General features: G+C 50.7%; 1 protein-coding gene across 6 annotated transcripts in view; it reads right to left on the reverse strand.

Moving 5' to 3' along the window:
* Positions 1-2,569: 2,569 nt before the first annotated feature.
* The window catches only part of STRA6 (signaling receptor and transporter of retinol STRA6), a 60,644-nt gene continuing 46,278 nt past the window's right edge, over positions 2,570-16,935 (reverse strand). For all 6 annotated transcript variants that reach the window (XM_054040984.1, XM_054040985.1, XM_054040986.1 and 3 more), the window contains 10 exons: positions 16,348-16,418; positions 15,691-15,752; positions 14,786-14,969; positions 11,208-11,283; positions 10,632-10,765; positions 8,483-8,600; positions 7,134-7,235; positions 5,385-5,548; positions 4,499-4,636; positions 2,570-3,937 (listed from right to left, as the gene is read on the reverse strand). In XM_054040984.1, coding sequence (XP_053896959.1) covers positions 3,759-3,937; positions 4,499-4,636; positions 5,385-5,548; positions 7,134-7,235; positions 8,483-8,600; positions 10,632-10,765; positions 11,208-11,283; positions 14,786-14,969; positions 15,691-15,752; positions 16,348-16,418 — 1,228 coding nt within the window. In that variant the 3' untranslated portion in view covers positions 2,570-3,758. The remainder of the gene's footprint in view (positions 3,938-4,498; positions 4,637-5,384; positions 5,549-7,133; positions 7,236-8,482; positions 8,601-10,631; positions 10,766-11,207; positions 11,284-14,785; positions 14,970-15,690; positions 15,753-16,347; positions 16,419-16,935) is intronic.

Here is a 16,935-nt window from a genome sequence, read left to right on the forward strand (position 1 = left end):
AGAGACAGTTGTGCAAGCACCATCCAATGAGGATTGCTCAACTTCATGACTCATTAAGACCCACCAGGACATGCCTGGGCCAATATCTTCCCTGGGACATGAATTAATAGTATAAAATAAGGGACAGTGGCATCAGGAGATCACCTCTTTCCTCCCCCACCAATGCAGAAAGCAACAAGAATGCTAGGAAGACAAAGACTTTGAACTGAGGAGATTCCTTCTCCGCCTGGGACCAAATTGAGCCTGTATATTACGAGCTGTAATCTAACTGCAACATCCAGGGGGGTGAGAAAAGCTGTTTGATTCAACTCTTGCTTAGTCTGAAAGTTTAAAGATTCAGAATGCACATTTACTTTTTATCTTCTTAGGTAGCTATCCCTGACCTTTATGCCTATCACTTATAATCACTTAAAATATATCTTTCTGTAGTTAATAAACTTATTTTAATGTTTTATCCTTATCAGTGAGTTTGTCTAAAGTGCTTGGGGAATCTTCTCAGATTACAAAGGCTGGTGCAGGTCTGCTATCCTTTGACGAAGTGGCAAACTAATTAATAAGCTTGCATTGTTCAAGAGGAGGTCTTGAGCAGTGTAGGACAGTACATTTCTGGGGTGCAAGGCTGGGGGCTCAGGCGGATTTGCTGGTGTTTCCCGTTGTATAGTTCATGAGTGGCTTGGAGAGCATTCATGCAACATAGCTGGGTGTGTCTCTTCATGCTGGTGGCTGAGTGATAACAGCTACTGGAGGGGGTTGCTGCTTGTCACTAGCAAAGCATTTCACGAGACAACCCAGGCTGGAAAACTAAGAGGGCATAGCAGTACCACAGCTCCAGGGTGTACCCTGGGAATCCCATCACACCCATTAACAACTATCCACTAACCAGGCAAAGCAAATAATTCCCATGCAGACTACACTGCAGTGTAGAAGATAGCACAGTCACTGCATGAAAAGTTATATAATGTACTCTCCATTTCTCAGGCACTTTCCACCCAAGGAACTCAAAGCCTTTTACAAAAGGAGGGTGAATATCTGTATCTTACAGATGGGGAAACGGAGGCACAGCAAAGTGACTCATCCAAGATAACACAGCAAGTCAGTGGCAGAACTAGGAATAGAATTCTGGTATCCTGACTCTAACCACTATCTTGCTGCCTCTTCTGGTACTTTCCATGTACCATATTCAGCACACACACCCCTACCCCCAGCTTCTGAGTTGCAGTGGGGTGAACAGTTCAGGGAGAGAACCCAAATCCATCTGAAGGAGACACACTAGAGGCTGCCTGCTAGCACCAATGGCTCAAGTGGGCAAACTTCAAACACCCCCTTATGTCTCCACCTCATGGCAACGTACACTGGCTGGGTGGGTGGAAGGGCCAACAGCATGAGCAGCACCAGAACACACCTGCCCATTGTGGAAAGGGATTTTGGAGCCTGCAGGCCCCCCCAAAGCTAGATCCATTGGTAATTAAAAGGTTTGGTGGGATTCAGAGTCCTGTCTACACTGCAGCATGGACCAGTCACGCAGGGATGCCTTAAAATGCTGTTCTACATTGTAGGCCTCCAACAACCTTTGCTGGATCCCCAAACTAAAGAGATAGCTGGCTTTTTAACAGACAATGAAATCTGATGGCTGGAAGCTGGACAAATTTAGACTAAAAATAAAAGGGGCAAAGTCTTAAAGGAGTAATTCTCCACTGGAACCAGGGCTGGCTCCAGGCACCAGCTTAACAAGCAGGTGCTTGGGGCGGCCAAGAGAGAGGGGCAGCACCTGTGGCAATTTGGGGGAGGCAGGTCCCTCACTCCCTCTAGGAGCGAAGGACCTGCCGCAGAACTGCCGCCGCCAATCGCGGCTTTTTTTTTTTTTTTTTGCGCTTGGGGCGGCAGAAATGCTGGAGCCAGCCCTGACTGGAACAACTTACCCAGGGTCACAGTGGGGTCTCTTTCCCTTGCAGTCTTTCAGCCAGGACTGGATGTCTTTCTAAGGGAGACATGCTCTAGCTCAAATAGCAGTTATGGGCTGGATGCAGGAATCACTATTCGCAGGCCACTGTTATACAAGAGGTCAAACATCATGGTCTGTTCCGAGAAGCTCTGGCACTCTAAGTAGAGCTGGTTAGAATGATATCCCACGCCCCCACCCCCACCCCAAGGAAAACTCTCTCTCGCTCCTGCTCTCTCTCTCACGCACACACACAATTGAAAACCTACTGAAAAACACTGGAAGGAACGTTTGCAGCCAGCCTTACTGTGAAGCCTTGTGCTGTCCATGGCTTAAGGGACAACGGTTAGGTCCCGTCTACACTAAATCATGGAAACCTGCTTATGTCTTGCTTTGCTTTCGTTGTGACTTGGGATTGCTCTTGTCGGGTGCAGTTGAATGTAACAATGCCCTCAGCCACGCACCAAATGGTCACACTAACCATGGCAAGAGATGGTCATATACAAGGGCCCTGATACATCAGTCTTCCCACTCCTCTCTGCCCTTCCCCCCCTCAATTACCTCCATCACCCTTGTCCTCACCCTTGCTTTCATGGGAGACCAAAAACAGAACAGGCATTCTCCAAGCAGTAGGAAAGGCATATTATTTATTATTCCCACCTCACCATGCCAAGGGGGTTTAAACTCACTGTATTCTACAAATACTAGCTCAGCTCACTCCCAATCTGACCTGCCCACCTCTCATAGAATAAGAGCAGAGTTCAAGGAATCATTTGTTTTAAAAAAAAAAAATAGGGCAGGGAGTGCAAGATGACAGATGCTTCCAGTTTGCCAGAAAAGTGGAGGCAAGGACATGAGCAGAGTATGAGAAGCCAGAGGGACACACAGCATAGAGGATCCACACAAAACAGAGAGATCACTCTGCCATCTTGCTGTGAAAGCATCAAGGGCACATTTCCAATTTTACAAAGCTACAGAACCTGCAGTCTATTTATCAGACCCAGCCTGTCAGCAACTAGGACTAAAAACCATAGAAAAGGTGTGAAAAATATATTTAAAAAGTGATTTTTTCTTTAAAGGCATGAAGCCATATTCCTTCATAAAAGCTTCATCAGAATCTCCTTAGCGCTGGGCTCTTCTGTGGAATGGCTGCCTCTTCATGAAAAAGGCACAAAGGCAATCTGAAAAAACCTGCCACTACCTGGTGTGTCTAAGGGGATCCAGGTGAGACTCCAGTACAGGCTCTTGAGGGGCTGGTGGGGAGGAAGATGGTGGTGCCTTCTGAAATGCAGGCTAGGGACAGATCCAGCTCTTTCCTCTCAGTTTGGCTAACACCCCCCAATTCTGTAGCTCCCCTTCTCTCTCCCATTCAAGCCCCCACTTCCTCTCAGCAGAGACTCAAAGGTGCTAAACTGCATGATGGAAGGGCAATTGGGATAAAAATTCTGAGACCATCAAACTCATTTCGCTTGTGAGCCCAGCAGGTATTGAATTGGAAAGGTTCCTAAGGGGGACCTTTGAGCTGCTTCAGGTTTCCCAGGTGTAGCATGAGGATCAAAGACTTGGCTTCGGGTGGCTTTAAAGCTCAGTCTCTGGGCAAAACTAGCAGGCAGACCATCCCCCTTAGCTCCATGCTGCCCTAAGGAAACAGCCCTGGTCTCAAAGGCAGGCAGGCAGGCAATGGGGTGCAACCTTGCTCTAGGGCTCCGCAGAGCCAAGGTTGCTGCTGTGGGGCGGTGGGACACATGAGAAGGAGAGAGGAGGCAGTGAGCAGAGCTGGAACACTTCCCAGAGAAAGGGGAGGGCTCCTCTATGGAGGTCAGGGCTTGGCAGGGCAATACTGGGTCCCGTTGGCTGTGGGGTCGGAGAGCACAGTCTTTCGGCAGGCCAAGAGCGATGGGTTGTTGAGGAGGGTGTAGGCCAGCCCCCACCGGGCTCTCGTCTGCTTGGACTTGGATGCCTTCAGCAGCCCCTTCACAGGCTGCATCAGCTGGATCCCTGAAAAGGAGGAAACCTCAGCGTCACTCCCTCCTCCTACAGGGAGTGCCCACCATGTCTCCGTGCGAAGGGGGATTATTCTCCCTGCCCTGTGCGTGCCCCTGCAGAAAGATGGGAGGAGGAGAGGAACCCACAGCCTGGCAGTGCAGAGCCAGGAAGGAACCTGCACTGATACCCCCATATCACCAGGCTGCCAGTCAGCCACGTCGCACTGGGGAGTGGAAGAGGATACGCTTTCAGGGGGAGCCCGTGGGACATTTCTGCTGACACTGCCCTTGATAGATTGAATTCTACACCCTCCTTTGTTCATAGCACCTCCTGCTCCTTTGGTGGAAGGGTGAAACCACTCCCCAGCCCTCCCTTAGAAGGGCAACCAACACGTGGACCCAGCCTGCGAATGAGACCAGACATTTTCAACATGAGCTCCTTGCACTATCAGCACCCAGCATGGGAGTCTGTCCACAGACACTCCCCCTGGCACCAGGAAATGCTGCTTCTCTTGGCTAGCAGTTCTTTAGCACTCATTCAAAACTGGGAAGCGGGGAGGAAGCAAGATCTCACCTTCTTCCACATCAGTGGGTTTGAGTCCTGTCTGCCCCTCTGGGCCACATAATTGGAGAAGCAAGAAGCAAAAGGCTTTCATCACAGGGTGTGATTGGCTGACCTCAATTTTCAAGTAATGACAGTAAGTGCGGTAACCTGGAGGGGAATAGGCCATGTATCAGAGCATGTAGCAGAGTCCAGAGCATGTGCACACTCATGCAGGTACACACACACACACACACACACACACAGCGCGCGCAGAATTCAGGGTTTTCTCCTCCTCCACAGAGGAACAGACTGCAGGGGGTGGAGAAATCTCAATTTGAGCTACTGTTCTGTAAATCCAGAGCAGTTCTGGAGTCACTCCGGATTCACACCAGTGCAATCAGAGATTAGAACCTGCGCTGTGGGCTTCACGCCCTAGGCCCCAGCAGCTTTGGTGTCAAGAAAAGTCAAGTTTCACCAGAAGCAGCTGGGGGGACAGGGAAACCTACAACATTTCAAAGAAGCAGGTTTTCAATAGCAGATAATCATGCAGTGCTGTTTTGGAAGCCAGATTCACCCCCACAGAACCCCAGGCAGGCAACGCCAAGCTGCCCAGGCCCTGTTTCTCATTTAAACGTGGCAGGATGGCTAGTTAGGTTACTCTGTTTCCAGGTTCCATGCCCAGGGACAGTCCAGGAGTTAGATCCCTACATCAGATGTGATGCACAGGATCCTTAGGTTAGCCTCAGACAGACATTCCTCGTCTATGACCCAGATCCTGCCAGAGCCACATTCACCAGGAGCACCCCATTGGATTTACAACATTGGACCCAGGGGAGGAATGCCCACCGTGGGTAAATGCCAGGACATGGAGGAGCAGTGTATGTTGGCTCCAGGAGGGGGCTATTGTGTCCTTTACCTGGATCAAAGGCCTCAACGCCCCGATTCAGCAGGCTGATGTCCAGCTGGCAGAAATGGACAGCGTTGTAAAGTGCAGAAATGACCATTCTCCAGACCCCGGCCAGGACCCCCACCAGGACGTTGATGGGGAAGAGCAGGTAGGTCATGATGCAGAGAGCTCGCCTGGAGCAACGAGGCAGAGATGAAACAATAGGGCCAGGAGGCCAAGGAGCCCACTCCAACCTGACAAAGAGCCACTCGCTGCAGTAGTGATGCCCAGTGTTAGTCCGGCATACAGCCTGCTATCCCTCCCCAAGGTTTCCACACTACCAGACTGCTTGGGGAAGCTGAAGGAGGCTGGCAGTGGAGCTTCCATTAGCCCCTTTGGTCCTCCAGGCATCTCAGAGGACTTTACAGACTCTCTGTCAAGTGACCACAAAGACAAACAAAGCAGCTTTTAGGAGGCTAGCCAGAGCTCACAGGCATGCTGGGAAGTTGGACCTGGTTTCGGGGAGAGAAGGGTTGTTGGCCACTGTGCTCAGGTAATGTCCTGGGCTCACTGCATGAGTTCTCTGGCCTGTGTTCTGCAGGGGACCAAACCAGACAATCAATGGTCCCTGTTTGCCCTAATATCTCAGGAATAGATGAAATCCCCATGTAGCAGGGTGAACTCCCACTCCAGCCCTGAAGGGGTTGGAAAAGCCCTGCAGAGGGCTGGGGCTGTAAAAAGGAGCCAAATCCCGGCTGATTGGGGAAGTGGCTGCAGCTGAGGCCATGCCCCAAACTGAGCCACTCAGCCTTATAAGGCAGCCAGAAGCTGAGGAGTCTTCCTCTGACAGGAGGGAGAGACAGACAGGCCTGGCTGCAGGGAACTCACTGGGGACATAGAGTGGGGCAGGGCTGGGGAAAGGCCTTGGGGGCTGAGAAGCCCTAGGCTAGCAACTCCCCAGGCTGCAGGGCTTGGTCCTAGGCCCACATAGGTATTGGGGTTGCAGAGGGGCAACCTGAGGGTGGGTAAAGGCAGCCAGTCCAAACCCCTTGTTGCCTGTGATGATTGGCTGATAGACGGCAGTCTGCCCCAGGGCATGGGGGCTAGATGGTGACTGGCAGTAGCCACGACTGAGGTGACATTGGGATGGGGGTGGGGGTTCCCCTAGGTGGGGAGACCCAGAGAGAGGGGGTACTGCCAGGGAGGCAGCACCCAAGCCAAGGGCACCGGGAGGGACATGGGGGCCAGAGACAGGTGGGACACCTGGCCTGCAGAAGGTGCTCTGGATGCTAGGTGAGCTAATTCCTGAGACGACCAGCAGGAGGTGCTGCAGGGGTCAGTCCATGCCTGATTACACCCCATTTGTTCTTTACTGGAAAGGCAAATGGGGTGGTGATCACACAGTCCTAGGCATCCTGAGACTTAGTTTGAGGTTCATCCATTGGCTCCACCTCAGCAGTTACCATCCCCTCTGACAGGGTGTTGGGAAGCTTCACCAGTGCTGGAGATGTGGGGGGTCCTTGGATGGACGGCACTGCCTCATGGGCTCACTGTGAGACCAGGAGAGCTCTCAAGTCTTGTGGTGAACACAAGGTGAGGTAGGCTTGGGGGAACTGGAAGCTCAGATGCAGCTCTGGCATTTCATACAGTTCCGCCCCATGTCACCCGGCATACAGGTTTGTTCAAAGCCACGTGCACCAAACCCAGACTAGGTGTCCTATAGCCTCTGAGACCAGAGACAAAGCAGTGTGCATGTTTAGCTTCTCAGCACCCCTTCACCTGTTGGTCAGCTCCTTCTGCAGGTGGTGTTTCTCTAGGAAGTGGAAATGAGCAAGCAAGTTCTGCACGACCACAGCAAGCACCAGAGTCAGCCAGAAGGGCCTGGGCAAGGGAGAAGACAAGGAAGAGGCAGATTCTAGTCAGTATGTTTGCCTGTCAGTTGTTCATAGAGTAGATTATCTGAATGTTTGGGCCAGGTTATGGCATGGTCTGGAGGAGCCAAATGGGGGGCAGGAGAGGCAGAAGGAGCTCAGCACATGTGTTCAGGGGCTAGACAATTTGCAGCCCCTATGATTATGAGAGCACAGAAATTGCCACTTGCCAGAGTCCTCTGGGGAACAAGGGTGAATGAATTATAGCTCCCTCACAGTGGGATTGGCCTGCCCTAGGGAGGGCAACCATGCTGCTACCCCTTAGGAGCTCCTGGGAGCAGGGCAGCCTTGGTGCTCAGAGCTTCACAGCACAGTCTGGCCTGTGCTGACTTGTCTGCCCAGTATTATTCCATAGTACCTGCCACTGGAGGGTGAATCAATGCTTAGAGCTAAGGGAAACCCAAACCATATTTTGATGGTTTGCCATGATGGTCCTGATTTGGCAGAGAATGTGGGTGGGGAGGAGAAGGAAGAGAACTCAGGCCACCAGGCCATTAAAAGCATCCATAAATATCCGGGTCAATGCAGCCAGTGTTAGGCCCAAACCAAGCCCCAGGACCAGAGCAGCCCTGAAAAACAGACTTTGGGAAACTTCAGATCTGGAGCCCTGCTTGCCAGGCCAGTCTCTCAACAGCCTCTATGTGAGGTCCCCAAAACACACAGTTGGTCATGGCTGCATGAGAATTGTAGCCCACTCCTTCAGCAGGCAGCAAGGGCCTGGTTTTCAGAAAACACTGGGCACTGGACAAGTCAGTCTAATGGGTGTGCAATGCCTCCTGCACAAGGAGGGAGCTACACAGGGTAATCAGGATGGTGGAATAATCTTTCCTTTAGCCTGGGGTCCATGTCTGCAGCTGGAAGATGCAGCTCTAGGGTTGCCACCTGTCCCAAATCCATGGGACAACCCCAACTGTGCCAGAGCTGGTCCTGTTGTACAGAAGGGCAATTGAAGAGCCCCAAATATACCTGCCCCCCCATGGCATTGCATCAGGATGCAGAATCGCAATGATGTTTGGATGGAATATCCTGACATGATGCAGTTGGGCTGTGAAGTTTGTTTCTTCAAGGGCAGCTGGTAACTTTGTCTTTATCACTTGCCCACCAGAGGTCATTTTGTGACTTGACTGAGTATCCCATTCCCCATCTCCTTAGCCCAGAGCTCCCCAGTGCCACCTGCTGGGTCTGAAGAGCACTTACCACATGTTCTCCAGGATTTTAAACAGATGCATATTTGTGCCTGACTGGAGTGGAATGACCACTAGGAAGGTGAAGCCCACGGTGCAGACAAAGAAAATCACTTGCTGGGTGAGGAGACCTTTGAGAGAGAGAGCATCAGCCACAGTGGAAGGGGTAAAAAATTGCCAGGAGATGGATGGAGGAGTCACTATCAGTCTCTACTAAGTGGGCACACCACCACTGATGGTGTTAAGACAGACACATTTCCTCTAACCCGATTTACTCTCTCATTAACGTTCCTCAGAGCTGCACCATTATTCCAAGGCCCACCTCCCTTTCCTTATGTGGTTGCACCTCTGCTCTGGGAGATGCCTGGAGTTCACCTGGCTTTACACACTACACATCGAGACTGGGGTTATTTCCAAGTAGCCTAAATGAGTTAGGCACTCTGTTGCTATTAAATCTAAATAATTGAAAATCAATGGGAATTGGCCCCTAAATCACCTACATGCTTTTGTAAGTCTCACCTCATGCACCTAACTCCTTTATGCTGCTTTTAAAAAAAAAAAAAAAAAAACACCTCAACCTAATTCCATTGACAACCTGTTACTTCCCCTCTCACCTATGTGTTAACTTACTAGGTCTACTCTGTCATGTTCACACTCACCCACAATTCATTAATGGATTTAATTGGGGGATCAGCATTTTCTTACCATGTGGCTCATTAGTCACACTGAGAAGACCCAGCTCTGGAGTCTGGAACTGTGATTTTTAATAACAATCACACCAAGACCAGTAGGGTCCACAGGACCAACGATTCATTTAACCTGATCTAAGGTGAGCAGCTGGAGACCATACACCACACTGCTAATTCATTCAGCTCACCACTATAAGGACTTTAAAACTAGGAGTTCAGAAAAGCATCACTTCCCAGCATCAGGATGTGTGACTCGTATGTTCTTTCAGGATCCCTAAGGCAATCTGCCCTGCCCCCCGGATCATGAGGGCTACAGGCCTGCCACTTCACTACTAGGGAAAGTGCAGCTTGACAGCCCTGCAGACTGAAGCCCACCACTTATCTACCAGGCAGAGACTGGGCAAGCTTCCCCTCCCACATCTGAAACCCAGCCCATCCTGGGGGGAGGGATAGCTTAGTGGTTTGAGCATTGGGCCTGCTAAACCCAGGGTTGTGAGTTCAATCCTTGAGGAGGACCATTTAGGGATCGGGGAGTTGGGGATTGGGACTGCTTTGAGCAGGGGGTTGGACTAGATGACCGTCTGAGGTACCTTCCAACCCTGATGTTCTATGACTGAGGCTACTTTTGGGTGGTGGGAAGGGAGTTCAGGCTCCATGCCCAATGCAGCCCTTGGTCTCACTGCTGAAATAGCCAAAAAGGGTCAATTAGTGCCTGCCCATTATGGTCAACCTTTGTTTCTGTTCCACTTATCAAAGGTTAATAGGGGTTTAGTACAGGGTTACTAAGTCTATTGGATTTTCCAAGGGGTCATAACTACACCTCTACCTCAATATAACGCGGGTCCTCGGGAGCCAAAAAAAATCTTACCGCGTTATAGGTGAAACTACATTATTTTGAACTTGCTTTGATCCACCGGAGTGTGCAGCCCCGCCCCCCAGAGCACTGCTTTAACACGTTATATCCGAATTTGTGTTATATTGGGTCACGTTATATCGAAGTAGAGGTGTGTATGTAGCTTCTTCCGATAGGCTTAATGCTATCTATAAACATACCCTACTTATGTCTGGAACATGCTCATGACATCTATTAACCAGGGCTGCTCAAAAGATTTTCCATCAGAGAGGTATCCATGCCTACTAAACAAGATTCGGGGGAATTTTAAACAAAGGATCTGTCTTCCGTGGAAGGTTCCACTTTTACTGACAAACCAAACTATTTCCATTTCCGTATCCTGGTGTGGTGCTTCCTGAGTGCTGCAGTTGGTGTCAATCCTGGCAGTTCCATTGACTGTGAGTGGAGCTCTGCCGATTGACACCAGCTGAGGAGCTGACCCTGCATATCTCAACTACACCTGAGCAGTTACCTACAGCCTGTGACAATTCGACTCTTCCCTCCAAAGCCCCAGCGCATAACACCATCTCTTAGGCCTAAGGACCAACAGAGTGTTTGGTTCCTCTTTGAGGAGAAGTTACCCAAGCAGGCGAATGCAGTCTGGAAACTGGCAAAGCTCATCCAACAGACCAGAGCCTGTTGGGAAGGGCAGAGCATCTGGGCACGGTAGAAGACATCTAGGACATCCCCTCGGTACAGAGCCTTCAGATTGGCCCTGTGGAAAGAGAGGCCAGATAGACCTTTTATGCATCCAAAGGCAGCATAGGAAAGCAACAGAGGGTCCTGTGGCACCTTCGAGACTAACAAGTTAGTCTCGAAGGTGCCACAGGACCCTCTGTTGCTTTTTACAGATTCAGACTAACACAGCTACACCTCTGATACTTGACAGCATAGGAAAGGTGTGTGTAGGGGGGGCATTTTGGTTCCATGACCGGGGTTATCCTAACCCCTGAAGGAGTTCAGAGCAGATGGGTAAGCAACAAAGCTAGTATGAAGGTGAGTATGTGAGAGTCCCTCACTCCACCCACAGGCCCAGTCTCCCCACGTTCCGCTACCCAGGGAGAGGTCAGACAGGGGATAGGGTGGGGGAGACTTGGAAAGCTCTCTTTGGTCCACCATGGTGAGGCTTGGGAACAGAGGCAGAAACAGGCTCTCACCTGTGCATCACCAGGGATCTCATCAGCATGGAGAAGGTGAGCAGGCAGGAGAGCACAAGGGAGCAGACATAGCACACTGTAAGGGAGCAGACAGGGACAGCTGTCATTTGAACCAGAGCAATAAAATGGATTGTGCTAGATCCAGAACTGCACCCAGCCACTGCCCACCATCCAATGGACCTTCCCCCACACATCTCCGACACTGATTTACAAGTTTATTGTGGCATTTTCATTGCTGCATCTCTAGCGCTGGTGAAAGGTGCCAGAGGGGCAGAACTAGATGACTTCTGGCTCTGTTTATGCAGTCACTGCAACATATGCAAGGGCAGCATCAGGTTTCCCAGCACTGTCCTGTTAGCACACTTCCCCCAGAGGGATCTCCGCTAGCATCCACGGCCCATTCGATCCCCGGCCACTTTGCTAAAACTGGAGGAGGGGAATGGGATGGCTTAATGTGGTTGCCTATCACCTGGAGAAACCACCTGGTGGTTAAGGCACTGGACTGGGACTCGAGTTCAGTTCCTGGCTCTGCCTGTGAGATTTTCCATAACCTTTGTGCCTCAGTTTCCCTACATGTAAAATGGGGAGAATATTTCACTATCTCACAGGTGCATCACATGGATCAGCAGCCTCCCACATGCTTGACTCCTCCAGTGATTGGGTGTGGTGCAAAGAGCCAGGTCAGGCCAGCTTGTATCATGGAACAGAACTCCCACCCGATAGGAATGACAGCTGATAACTACAGACCCACACAGACACACGCCATCACCCTAGGATTAGAACTCCGCAGCCACAATACGCAGTCTGGCTTTGAGCTAGCTGCCGCCTGATTAGACATCCCCGCCTTCCAACCTGGTTTGGTGGCTGCAGTGACAGCCTCCAGCTAGGTCATTAAAGACAAGAGTCCATCCCTCCTGGGCTATCCAAGTCCAAAACAAACAAGAAAGAGCCAGTCACCCCAGTCTCAAAGCTGTGCCCAGCTACTCCAAGTCTTTTTCACTCTTCAAATCAAGCAGTGAGTGACTCCCAGGGCTCGCTACCTGGAATCTCCCTCTGGGTCTCTGCCCCCTACCCTCTGGCCTGAGTTAGCTATGTGACCTACTCAGCATGTGACTTCACTTCTTTTCTCCACCTGAGAGATGAGCTAAATGTTACAGGTGGGGCAGGACCCCTCTCTTTAAAGGACCACTCATCCAGAGACAGGCTCCACAGTCATTACCAGTCACCCACTCTCTTCCCACGCCCACTCCCTCTCCAAGCACTTAGCAAGTCTACAAAAACGGTTAGACGCTTTCAAAATGTCACAGTAGAAATCAGCCAGCAGAAGTGTGAAAGGAATGACAGGCTGTAAAAATATCTTTGAAAAGGGGGGGGGGGTGCTGGAATGGGGAGAGAGAGGTCAGGAAGACAATCGCAAGCAGGATTTTTAGTGTGTCACTATTTGCAAGGAAGTGCTGCCATTGTTCTAAGTGCATAAAGGAGAAGCTGAATGAACAAGGGGGGCACCATGCTAGCCAGAGGCAACAGAGCCAAGAGCTCATCTGCCTGTCCTCCTGTTGGGGGCTTTGAATTAGCTAGTCCCCCACCCCTCCACACCAGGGCTTTGTAGTTCCGCACTCTAGAAGCCATCTGCTCAATTCCAACACATATCAAAGTCCGCCTGAACAATAGCATCTGTAGCATGGAATTGCTGACTGTGGATACATTTCTCCTCTTATCCCCCTTCCCTGCTTGGCATTCACAGCACTCTTCGTTTGCTGGCACGAGACCAGGGTTTTCTTTTCATGTCTCCACCTCTCTGCTTTTGCAGCAGCATCCACATTTTAGAACTCTGCTATGCAGCCTGGTGAGAGTTTTGGCGACCAGGCCTAGAAATTCCAGGCCTGGAAAGTGTCAGGAAAAAAGCTGACATCTCCTGCTTGAGTAAGAGGCACACAAACTATTTCAAACAGGGCCAGCTCTGGCTCTCCATCACCACCATATCTCACACTCTTTAGCATCCAAAACCTGCTGTGAGGCAAGGCAGAGCTGTTATCCCCATTGCACTGATGGGAAATAGGGGCAAAGAGAGACTAAGCAACTTGACCAAAGTCACATAGGGGAGCATGTGGCAGAGGAGAGAACTGAACTGGGGTCTCCCAAGTACCAGGCTACTCCCCTAACCTTTCGGCCATCCTCTTCACTGTCCAAGACTCCTTTCCCAGCAGCCCAGTATTCCAGTTTCTAGAGTTTCCCTGTGATTGGAGCCCATTACCACAAACTGATGTACAGCCCCTGCACTGAGCCAGCCCACATGGCAAACCTTTGCACCTAATGCTAAGAGAAAGCAGGGGAAAGTGTATGTGTGTTGGGGGAAAATGAATCAGAGGGGAGATGAAGGAGAGACTTCAGACAGATCATCGCAAAAAAACATGCTCTGGGCCTTTTAGAAGTTGTTAGTGGGAGTAATTTTCAATGGCATCAAAGCACCATTAGGCACTCACCTCCCAGTGACTGGCAACCAGAGTCCTGTTACATTAATTTTCCTGGCATCCTTTCAGAGGACCAGGTCCCCTCCAAATTTCAAACCAACCTCTTGGAAAGACTCCGAGGACAGTGCAGCATTTCAGATCATCCCAATTCCCATGACTACACTCCAGTCTGAAAGTTTCTCCTATCAAACCCCTCCCACCAACACTACCATGGGGCGCCCCCCCATGAGATCAGCTGTTGAACCCCAATTCAGTGAGGTACCTATGCACATGCCTCATTGAAGCACTTGAGTAGTGAGACCCCTCGTATGCTTCTCTAGGCATGTGCTTTGATACCTTGCTGAACTGCGGCCTCAAGGCAGACCCACAGTCCAATGATGTCAATGAAGAGACTCCCATTGACTTCTTTGGATCAGACTTTTGAACTTTTAATCTCTTACATCCAGGAACTTCTCTCCCAGCACCAACCATGCCCCACCTCCCTGCATACCCACAAACAATGGGATTAGTGACACACTCAGGAGCAGGGACAGAACCCAAGAGTCACAGCGCTCACACTCCTGTTTCAAACATTACATACCACTTTGCAAGCCAGTCTAGCTGATGGTCACCGCCCTGCTACACAGGGACAGATGGCTCAGTGACTGACTGGTGTGCCCTTAGTTCCATTTAGTTAGTTAGTTTTTCATTAAAAAGAGATAGACAAAACAAACCCAAGCAACTGCTGCCCTCTCACTCTGGGGAGCTGGGAATTTGCTTTGGTCTGTGCAACTTTGTGCTAGTTGAATGGGAAGAGTTGATATTTAAATGTTAAGAGGTCATGAATTCTTTGGTGCATCTTGATCCTGAGGGTAAGTTTCAGTATCACAGAGACAAATGGCCTGTTTCTTGGGTAGTCTCAGCAGACAGCTCCAGGATGGAGGAGTGTGTAAAGTGGGGGGAGGAATAGACTGAACACCCCCTTCAAGCTTTCCTTGCCATCGTCCATGCTGTACCAGACAGAGGCCTTTGGGCCCCTACACAGACAGCCCAGGATTTAGGTAGGGAAACGGGACTGGGATCATGGGCACCCTCAGCATCAAGCTCGACAGACTTGGAGAGACTCACCTTCCAGTGACCAGAGATAGTATCTGACGGTGTCTAGCTCCCGCTCCATGTCTCCAGGGACACCGCCCGGGTTCTCCGAGGGCACGACACCAAACTGAACCAGCAGGACAGTGATTTCCTTTGTCATCCCTGCCCTCACTATCTGAATGTTGGGGATGAAGACGACGAGCAGCAGCAAGGCCACCTGTGAGCCAAAAGCCTAGTGAGCACTACAGACAGTGTGCAAGGGAGTGTGCTCATGCACATACACCAACAACCTGCCCACCCCCACTGTGGTAAACTCCCGCCCCAGAGCAGCTGCTGATCACATCCTGGACACTGCCATGGAGTGGAGGAAGCAAGGGGGAAGTGGGTGCCAGAGCCTCAGACAATGGAAAGGTGACAGCAAGAAAAGGGTTAAAAACTCCAGTCCGGTATGCAAACTAGGACTGGCCTGAGGCTGCCAGGGCAGGAGTCCTCAGTTCCAGTCTCTCACCCAATGCGCTGGCAGGAGCACACCAAATGAACACCAACAGAGAGAGCTGTGGGCATCTGCCACATCTGGCCCTGCTGCAGATGGAAAGCAGGGCTGTGACCAGAGCCTGGTCCTTACTGAAGCTGATCACCCTGCCACGGCACAGTGACAGCAGCAATGAGTACAGAGGGGTGCTGCAGGCTCCGTCAGGCAGGAGTGACCCTTGGGACAATGCAGCCTGTCACTGAGGTTAACCCTGCTTGCTCCCGGGAGAACCCTCGCAGTGCCCAGGCCAAGCCACAGAAGGGGTGGGACAGGTGGGGTAGCCTGGCAGTTGGATGGGGCTGCCCATCTTGCTTCCCCACTCACATAGAAAGTAAGGCATGGGAAACAACAGGACATGCGGTCATGGCCAACCACGGGCCCAGCAGGGACATTGCTACAGGCTTACCTGGTAAACAGCAATCACGGCTGTGGTTACAGAGAGAACCAGCTTCAGAGGAACCTGGAACCCTGAAATCCCAGAATGATAGGGGAACATATGAGACAGGAGACCAATTCCAGCTTGGGGCTTACGAGCAGCAGGGTGGAAGTTAGCAAAAGGCATCCATCTGGGCTTCCATTCCTTCACAGTATCAGTCACTCTCGCCATCCATCCAGTTTCATTACATCCATTCATAGCTGTCTGACCCCTCTCCTTCCACTCAAAAGCATCCCCACCACTATGGTTTCATCCAGATTCCACCCATCCACTCGTCTGTCGATGCAACAACAGTCAACTGAACTGCTAAACAAGTGCATGAGGGAAGAAGCCTAATGACACAGAAACCTTCATGCAATCTGGGACACAAGGATATTATGCCAATGGAGTTAGCACTCTCCTTGCAATGCCCCAAATTTCCTCTCACAAAGATGACAGTTCATGCAAATTGAGAAGTTGTGCATATTTAGGATGGCAGCTGCCTCGGCATAGATGCTTTGAGAGAGAGAGAGAGAGAGAGAGAGAGCGCGCGCGCCAAGAAACACAGTTACTTCACATGGGAGGAAGTCTGGTGCCAGAGACCCTGATATGCCTAAGAGCGCATCAGAAGATCTTGTCATACAGTACCTTCCTGGGGTGTGTAGATGTAAGAACGTAAATACATCTGGGCCCTTGAGAGGAGACTTACTTTCCTGGAGCTGGAAGAGGAAAAACTGTGATGAGTCAGGTATGAAACATTGGCCCAGAACAAAAGCACTGCTTTGGTTTTTAATGCTTATCGATCAGCACCAACAGCCTTCCCTCTTGGGTGGAAATTCTGATGAAGCTAGTACACACAGTTCTGCCAATACACCTCAGTCCTGACTTGTAGCATGCAAGCCACTCCAGCCCCAGGCTCCCCATGCACAGCCCGGCCAGTGCATGTGGTCCTGAGCTTACCACCTCCTCAGCTACTCGAGAACAGCTTCCTTTCTGAACAGCAGCAAATAGCACTGTTCAGAGCACTGTTTCTCAACCTTTCTGGGCCAGCCACCCCACATTTGAAGTCAAAATTGTCAAAATGCCCTTACATTTGGTATAAGAGTAAAGAAGTGTCAATGATAACAAGAGTAATGGAATCCAAAGTCAGAAGGGACCAGTGGGATCGTCTAGTCTGACCCTTCTATGAGATGGGCCATAGGACTACCCTGAATTCCTGTGTGAACTACAACATGA

Source organism: Malaclemys terrapin, chromosome 10 (genome assembly GCF_027887155.1).
Source record: "Malaclemys terrapin pileata isolate rMalTer1 chromosome 10, rMalTer1.hap1, whole genome shotgun sequence".
In the NCBI taxonomy this organism is placed as follows: Eukaryota; Metazoa; Chordata; order Testudines; family Emydidae; genus Malaclemys; species Malaclemys terrapin.